The sequence below is a fragment of the Dermacentor albipictus genome, unplaced genomic scaffold (assembly GCF_038994185.2).
Source record: "Dermacentor albipictus isolate Rhodes 1998 colony unplaced genomic scaffold, USDA_Dalb.pri_finalv2 scaffold_23, whole genome shotgun sequence".
NCBI lineage: Eukaryota > Metazoa > Arthropoda > Arachnida > Ixodida > Ixodidae > Dermacentor > Dermacentor albipictus.
The window spans coordinates 450,143-459,786 of NW_027225577.1; the positions used below are offsets into that span (position 1 = coordinate 450,143).

At 45.6% G+C, this 9,644-nt stretch overlaps 1 protein-coding gene across 1 annotated transcript in view; it reads right to left on the bottom strand.

The window, feature by feature from the left end:
* The window catches only part of LOC135898911 (sodium- and chloride-dependent glycine transporter 1-like), a 968,957-nt gene that overhangs the window by 198,105 nt on the left and 761,208 nt on the right, over positions 1-9,644 (bottom strand). The window contains exon 4 of the mRNA XM_065428136.2: positions 1,897-2,011. Coding sequence (XP_065284208.2) covers positions 1,897-2,011 — 115 coding nt within the window. The remainder of the gene's footprint in view (positions 1-1,896; positions 2,012-9,644) is intronic.

Below are 9,644 nucleotides of genomic sequence, written 5' to 3' on the forward strand. Positions count from 1 at the left end.
CTATACAAGTGCGCGGCAACTTTCAAGCGACGCGTCTTGATGCGTTTCTATAGTGTGCTTTTACTTTCACTTTATTTCCTTTTAAGATCCCAATTGACAGTTTTACTTGTGAATTAAAATATAACGAGGAAGGCCTTGTTCACGATGCTGTCTACACAAAATTCAGGTATTTCATGGAGCTAGATGAATGGGTGATAGCAGCGATGCAGCAGAGAGCCCGTTCCAATTTGCCTATCTGGTGATGGATAAAAATTATTAAGAATTCTAATCTGCCATTTTACTTGCTAAAAATACGATGGAATTAATGAGGCACGCTATAGCGGGTATTCCGGACCAATTTTGATAACCAGGGGTAATTTAACGTGCACCCAATGCACGGATCATGAGTATTTTTGACTAAAGAAATGATGACAAGAAGGTGGTAGTATGCTTCAAAATACGGAGCCAGAGAGATACCACAAGGGCAAACATTTCTTTTGATCTGAGTTTGTTTTAGCCCCGTAACATTGAGGACTTCTTGCATAGGCAACCACACTGTGCTCTTCGTCAATGGCCTCAAGCTTTTCAGTGAACCAGAACAGAGCGTGAAGCTTACCCAAAAAACTCCTGAGTATTAGCAGCTGCGGTTTCTATATTTCAACCTGCAGTTCATCCCCACTAACCTTTGCTGGCGGTACCACCCCAGATCAAACTGATGTGTGCACCAGATTAACTTGAGCATAGCGGAATAGATATCGAGGTTTAAAGAATCAGCGTATCCTGAGTAGATAACAGCGGCCAACAACGACAAGCTTTCTAAAAAAAACATGAAAAACTGAAACAGATAGAATTCAATCAGTGGCTGTACGTACGTTCACCGACTTTCATGTCGCGAGATAAAAGTGATGGCTAAACACGACACTGGTGTAGGTTTTTGGGCAATGAACGAGTGGAGCCAGGTGTTGCGGACGACATCCTAGATGGGAATCAAACTACAAGGTGGCAGCGGACCGCGTGGGCTCTGCACGACCAGACACACGACCCAGTCTGTGGCATGCGCATGCGCCGTGTTGCCTCACATTCCCCTCACCTGTGGACTCGTCTACACTGGCCAGGCAATGTAGATGTCTGAACAAGCACCTCACAGTGCATCGTGGCAATATGACCTAAAGAAGCCAACCCAATCCCATCAGTCAACGCCCTGTCGGAATCGCATGTGTGGTTCACAATTTGACAAGGTGCAAGTGACCCTGTAAAATCCCTAATGACGAAAAAAAAAATGAAATAGATTTCATACTCTCGACTGATTCCAGCATAGTGCAGGATGTATAAGTGTTATATATGTATTGTAAAGGGTATTGATAATAGGTTATTGACGTTTAGGATTGCTCTCAATTTGAAGGGAAAGAGAGCAAGATTACTCAAGAAGAAACAAACCAACCTAGATGCAGTGAGGGTAAAAGCAGACGAATTCAGGCTGGTTCTGGCAAACAAACATGCATATTTAGAACAGGACGATGAAGATAACACGGAGGTAATGAATAAAACCATAACTAGGCTGATTTCAGAAGCAGCAGTTGAAGTGGGAGGTAAGGCGCCAATACAACCAGTTGGTAAGCTCTCCCCAATAACAAAAGACCTAATAGAAAGACAACAAAGCATGAACGTGTCTGACTGAAGACATCAGATTGCATTCATAGAACTGTCAAACTGATAAAGAAGAAGAAATTAAGAGATATTCGAAGTTTTAACGTGTGAAAGACAGAGGAAGCAGCAAGAAATAGCCGCAGAGTGAAATCAGAGAGAAGAAAGCTTGGGATAGGACAGGACAAGATGTATGCTACGAAAGATAAGCAGGGCAATGTCATCAGCAATTTCAATGACATAGTAAAAGCAGCAGAAAGATTCTGTACTGACCTGTATATTACTCAGAGCACCCACGTCACCTTCATTGGAAGTAGTGATGAACAGGATGTAGATGACCCTTATGTAACTAGCAATGAAGCTAGAAGGACGTCGCCAGACATGTCCCCTGAAAAAAAAAAACAGCAGAAGATGTAATATTAGTAGATTCAATCAAAAATGGAAGGAGAAGTTAAGCTTAATGAGTTTGCGGCCCTCTATATGGAATGCCTCGTGACTTCAGGTGTACCAGAGAGCTGGAAGAATGACAACATTATACCAATTCATAAGAAGGGAGACGTTGCAGAATAGAAGACTTGTAGGCCCATTAGCTTGCTTTCAGTGTTGTATAAGGTATTCACAATGATAATTTCCAATAGAAAGAGGGCAACACTTGGCTTCAAACAACAGAGCAGGCCGACTTCTCGAAGGGATATTCTACAATTTATGACGTCCGTTTCATCAATCAGGTAACTCAGAAATTTGCAGAGTACAATCAACCTCTTTATACAGCTTTCATAAATATGAAGATGCATTAGATTCTGTAGAAATACCAGCAGTAATGAAGGCATCGCATATTTAAGGTGTACAAGAGGCATAGGAAGAAAAGGGTCAGGCAAGCAGACATAATCTCTGCGATTCTATACACTGCATGCTTAGAAAGGTACTCAGGCTACTATAACGGAAAGACTTAGGAGGCAGGATCAACGGCGAATATCTCAACAACCACCAGTTTGTATACGTCATTGTCCTGTTCAGCCAACACTGGGGATCAACTGCAACAAACTGTTGAGGACCCTAACCGAGAAAATTTAACAGGAGGGTGGAATATTTATATTCAGAAGATGAAGGCATTGTTTAATAGCTTGACAATGAAACAAGAATTTATGCTAGCCAGTCAGCCTCTAGAGTACATGCAGGAGTACATTTTACTAAGTTATTTACTTACAGGGGACCACGATCATGGGACCGAAATTTTCATAACAATAAAGATAGGTTGGAGTGCATACGGCAGGCATCACCAAATCCGGACTGGGAGCTTACCACTGTCATTGAAAAGAAAAGTGTACAATCATTACATTCTATCGCTGCTAACATATGGGGCAGCAACTTGGAGGCTAATAGAGAAGTTCGAGAACAAGTTAAGAACCGTGCATAGAGCGATGGAATGAGAAATGTTGGGCGTAACGTTACGAGATAGCAAGAGGGCGATGCGGATCAGAGACCACACGGGGATAGCTGATATTCCAGTTGACAGTGAGATTGGCAGACCATGTAATGCGTAGATAACCGGTGGACCATAACAGTTAGAGAACGGCTGCCAAGTGAAGTGAAATTCAGCCGGGGAATGCAGCAAAACTAGGTGGAGTAATGAAATTAGGAAATTAGAAGGTGCAAGCTGAACTAAGCTAGCTCAAGACAGGGATAATTCGAGATCGCCTTCGTCCTACACTACACATAAAGATTGCATGATGATGATGATGATGAAGAAGTGGTCATTTATTGCAACCGTGTCAAAAAATTGAGAGAACTTGTGGTAGCCGCGTTTACATATAAAAAGAAGAAAAAGTACTTTAGCAGTGCGTCAGTGAGTCATCGATCAATCGTTTGGACAGCGAATGAGCTTTTTTGATATATGATGCGAACAAAACAAAACGCGGCTGTTTTCCTCTCTCTCTCTCCCTATATATATATATATATATATATATATATATATATATATATATATATATATATATATATATATATTTTTTTTTTTTGAACCAAATCGGTTTATTGAAAGTGAGTGCTTTATCTCGTCGTCGTGCGCCTTTCTTTCCGTGTTAACTAGTCTAGCGCTACCCTTCACATACATTCAATTATTTGATGTTTTCGCTGCGGACATATTGAACTTGAGTAATAATATAGTAACAAAAATAAGTAGTTCATTTAAGAAATTTCGACTATTTGAATGTGCTCATTGTAGAATTTTGTATCGTCCGGCGGTGATTTGTCAGCGTATGATAAAGATGAACATGCGTGCGCTAACACACCAACATCTAGAATTGAAGAATGTCGAGCTAAGCGCTTTGCACTCACAGTTCCACTTAGAGTTGTTTTAGAATTCATGCATCAGCCAAAGGATGGTGGATAATCATGAGTCTCGGTGCATCGCCTAGCGATGCACCGTGGATGCATTTAAAGCGGCGACAAGCGTGGAAAACATGTCGTCCGCGCCATATCGCTGCTACATGTGGTCCATTAAAAAGCAATTACGTACGGGAAGAACAGGGTGTTATGAACGGAAGAGGCACGTGCAGAACCATGTTGCGTGAAAGATTAACGCATAAACCAGCCTCGGTGTCCACACAACATGATCTTTCCTTTTTTTCATTACTAACCCTCTCGTTACGAGCAGCTAGCAAAGAAAGTTTAATAGAAAAGCGGACTGTGCACTTAGACCATTTGCGGTTGCTCTCTACAGGTGGCGCCACTCATACTATGTCACGGAAGCCTCCAACGCTTTCGAGATGTTGCCATTCTGCCCCGGTTCTTTTCCGTTATTATTTTGCTCCTTCCTGGAAAGCTGCGGCGTCTCGCTGCACTCTGCCCACGGTGCAAACGCAGGCACGCAGAAAGGGGAAGGGCAGGGCGCTAGCGATAACGCAGCGGGAATCCGGCGGCGGGCCGCGGCCAAACATAGCCGCTCTATTTTGGCGTTCGCCGCCGGTTCACTGCGGCGCGAGAGGAGAGCATCTCGGTGGGGGAAGGCTGTACAGGCGCAGTGGCCCCGCAGTCGAGACCGGGGGCTGAACACGCGCCGCTAGTGTCTTCTTGGATGGAACGTGATAGGCCGGGGCGAGAGCAAGGGGAAATGGAAGCAGCGGTAAACGCGACGTTGAACCCGTCTGCACCACGGATAGCTCGCCCCTGTGCTGATCTCGTGTCTTTCTCTGCTTTCTTTTCTTCTCTTTCTTTTTTGCATTTTTCTTTTTTTTCCTGACCCGCTTGCTTGCGTACGTGTCGGGAGTGTGCCCGGCTGAGATTTGCCTGTCTGCGCACCGGGTGTTCGCGTCTTGACCCACTAAGCAGAAAGAAGGGCGCACAGATGCGCACCACCGTCGCTCTACCTGCTCTTCAAAGGTGACGTCCATGAAAACACCTATCTGTAACTCGAGCGACAGGAAAGCTCCTGCTAGCGATCGGGCCATTGGCTAACGGCCTCTGGGTTTGCCGTAAAGAAAAGAGCGCTTTTTTTTCCTTTCTTTTACTACTTGTGAATGGCGCAATAAACCAGCCGTAATGATTTGAGGACAGTCCGTGCAAGTGGCAGAAACTATTGAACACGAGGATGTGTTGTGCCACTTTTTGAGAAAGAGGGGTGGTGAATAAACAGTTAAACCACCGAGAAGGATCTCTGCTCTTGACCTAATTGGTACAAGTTCATCTGGGTAGAAATGGAACAAAACAAGACGACAAATAAGGGTAGACCACAGGACATGCACCACTAAGAACTTCATTTTCTGGAGGCGGTGCAAGACGGTTCAATGAGAAATTCATTTCCTCATTACACCGTCTTCCTTCTTTCTGGAGGCGGTGAAATGGTATATTTTTTGTTTACTTTGACCTGTAGAATATCCTGTGAAAAAACCCTACTAAATTTTGCAATCTCTTCAAACCTACCAGTGTTCTACACGTTTCCTTGTGTTGCCTAGATGAGTCTAAGGTTTCATTGGACCTGCGTTCGGATGTGTTGAACACGTATTTTTCTTCAGTTTTCACCCGTGAACCTCCTGTTACCAATTAGCTTTTGCCCAGCTACCAACTAACAGCGACGCCCCTTATTACCAATAAAGTGAAGGCATTGTATAGTGCATCGGAAACACTAAAATGAAAAGTGCTGCTGGACTGGATTTCATCACAGCCAAGACATTGAAAAGTGCAAAACTTGTTTGCAGCCATATCCTAGCAGTACTGTTTTTGCAGTCTCTTGGAGATAGTTCTCTGCCGAATTTTTAGGAAATTAGTACAGTTACTGCCATTCCTAAATAATGTGACCCCTCTAATTCGTCTAATTATCTCCTGATATCTCTCACCTGCATTGCATGCGAGGACCTTGAGCACGTAATATCTTCGCTCGTCGTATCCCACCTTACACTCGATCATTCTTTCACAACCGCCATGCGTTTAGTCCTGACCTTTCTTGTGAAATTCAGTTGTTGGAATATGCAACCGACCTTCACTTCAACCTTGATCCTTCATTATAGACAGACATAATCTACTTAGGCTATGCAAAAGCAGGTGATTGTGTTCCGCATCAGCGACTAATGAAAAAGCTTTCCCCTCTTTAACCTGACAATCAAATGCTCGCCTAGATTAACTGCTTTCTCATCGGTCGATCACAATTCACTGCTGTTAGCCATATAGACACTCGGATATCACGAAAGTAATCTTTGGCGTTCCACAGGGCTAAGTCTTGCGCCCGCTTTTCTTTCTAATTTTCTATAATGATCTTCCTACTGGCATTTCTTCCCCAATCTGACTCCTCGCAGATGATTTGGCGTATACGCCGTATAACTTCCGTTCAAGACTAGATAGCTGTGTGACGAAGAAGATCGGCATGCTAAAAAGCCCTGTTGCCATCGCGTAGCTCATACCCAGTTCGCTCTCTGGCTGCGCCCTACGTGCTGGTGCTGCGTTGGTCGCTGCTGCTCTACGACCCGAATAAACCCCCTTTACAATTGGTGGAGGTGCTGTATATGAGCCACGCGATGGCAACAGGGCTTTTTAGCATACCGATCTTCTTCGTCATATTCCACCTTAACTTAAAAGAGTGTCCATTTGCAGCTCGAAAACTGACTATATTAGGGCATCTTGTCTCTCCAAAAAAGGCATTCTTCCTGATCCTGCTAAACTTCGCGCCGTATCCGAATTCCAGAAGCCCACTAACTTAAAAGCACTACGCAGTTTCATTGGCCTATGCTCCTATTTTCGACGTTTCGTTCGCAATTTTGCTACTGTGATCGCACCACTAAACCCACTCCTACAAGGCGACAATTAACTTTCTAATTGGTCGGAAGCCTCCGATGATGCATTTACGACTCCTCGCCGCCTACTCACGTCTCCGCCGATCTTGTGGCATTTTGATCTAAGCAAACTTACAGAATTTCACACTGATGTCAGTGGTGTTGGCCTTGGTGCCATGCTCGCACAACGTAAGCATACTAATGCCGAATACGTGGTCGCGTATGCCAGTCGTGCCCTCACAAAACCTGAGGCCAATTACTCAGTAACAGAAAAAGAGTGCCTGACTCTCGTATGGGCTCTTCAGAAATTTCGCCCATATATCTACGGTCGACCCTTTGACGTGGTGACGGATAATCACGCTCTTTGCTGGTTGTCTAACCTCCAAGACCCGTCGGGCCGCCTCGCTCGGTGGGCCCTCCGAATCCAGCAATATGATATCCGTGTCGTTTATCGCTCTCGACGCAGACAATCTGACGCCTATGCCCTCTCGCGCTTCCCAGTAACTTCAGCCAGCAGTACTTCTACCTACAGACATCATATCTCACCACTTGACATCCTGGACATGGCTTCGGAGCAACGAAAATACCCATGGATCGTCATCATATTCGACTTTTTCTCAAATCCTCCGGCAGCTTCGGCATCTCGAGCGTTACGCCGACAGGCGCAGCATTTAACCATCCGCGATGGACTTTTGTACCGTCGCAGCTACCACAATGACGGCCGCACATGGCTCTTAGTAGTGCCCCGCCACCTTCGACAAGATTTATGCTCCGCTTTTCACGCTGAACTACAGTGTGGTCACGGCGGAATGTCAAAAGCCTACACACGGCTTCGCCTACGATATTATTGGCGAGGGATGTACACCTTCGTCCACAAATACGTGCGCTCCTGCATTGCCTGCCAGCGACGCAAATGTGTCCCGCATCTCTCCACCGCACCTCTGCAGCCACTGCCCTGCCCAGTTCATCCATTCGACCGTGTCGGCATTGATTTATACGGGCCTCTTCCATCTACTGGCGCTGGCAGCCGATGGATTGTTGACGCCGTAGATGATTTGAAACGATATGCTAAAACTGCCGCCTTGCCTGCCGCCTCATACCTCGCCTCATTCATTCTAAACGACATTCTAAACACCTTGGTGCGCCATGGCTCTCCGCCATGGCGCACCTCGTGAACTGCTGAGCGATCGGGGTCGCGTATCCCTTTCAGTTGTCCTGCAGTCACTCCTATCTGAGTTAAAAATTATTCATCGCACTACTACTGCTTATCATCCACAGACTTAACAGAACGATTCAACAGAACTCTTCCTGACATGCTATCGATGTATGTTGCATCTGAACACTCCAACTGGGATCTTGTACTTCCATTCATCACATACGCCTATAACACTGCCTCTCAAGCCATTACCGGATTCTCATCATTCTTTCTGCTTTACGGCCGCCATCCCTCCAGCACCATTGATACAATTCTCCCGTACCGGCGGGACCCTACTGAATGCTCATCTGTTACTGCGGCCACTCAGTACGCCGAGAAATGCCGACAACCGGCCCATTCTTTGACATCTGCTCAACAGTGCCGATAAAAAGAGCGCCATGAACTCAGCCCAAACCCTCACCCCTTCCCCATCGACTCACTCGTGTGGCTTTGGGTCCCACGTGTTGCTGCTCCTGGCCTTTCGTCCAAGCTCCTCCCGAAGTGGTTGCGCAACCATTACCAGTTAATTACGTGGTCGAACCCGTATCACCATCTCCCGATCTGCATCGTCGGGGGCGAGAGACTGTGCACATTGACCGGCTGAAGCCGTATTACGCTCCCCTCACCTCTTCCTAGGTCGCGAGGAAGGCTACGCTTCAATTCCAGGGGTGATTGGGACGAAGAAGATCGGCATGCTAAAAAGCCCTGCTGCCATCGCGTGGCTCATACCCAGTTCGCTGTCTGGCTGCGCCCTACCTGCTGGTGCTGCGTTGGTCGCTGCTGCTCTACGACCCGAATAAACCCATTTACAGCTGTACAAAGAGACATAATATTAACCGATAACTGGTGTACTAACGCGTTACTGAAGCTCAACGTTAATAAATGGAAGCTCATGCATTTAACGTGCATACATTCTACGTTCAACTTCTGCTAGTCCTTGAAATTCAACAGCCACAGAGCTAGTTGACCCACACCGTTACCTAGGCCTCACCATTACAAATTGGCTTGCCTGGTCTGAACATGTCGTACAATTTGTGGCTGATATGCATCGAACTTTTTTGGGCTTACAAGACGAAACCTTGCCTTGTGCCCTCTCTCCACCCGAGAACTCGCCTATGGAACATTCGTACGAACAAAACTTGAGTAAGTGTTTACGACAAGAAATCCCCACTGAATATACTTAACATATTGACAGCTATTCAAAACCCCGCAGCACGTTTCATCATCTACAGTCGTGAACAGAGTGTTACACAAAGAAAAGTATCTACTGGACTGGATACGCCTCAGCACCACCGAAATATCACCAGACTTAGTCTCTTCCATAGATTGTACTACAACTTCAGTCATCTATATAAGCTTCTCATCCCTCCTACCCGCACATCACATCACCTTCTTAATTCTTGAAGCGTGTAGCGTCTACATGGTTTTACAAACAGCTTCAACCAATAATTTCTGCATTAACGATCGAGCATGGAAGAAGCTACCGGTTGAAGTTGTTAACGAGCTCAAGGTTTTGGAGTTCGAGCCTTTGCTCTCAGACCATCTCAGAAATTAACTCTCAG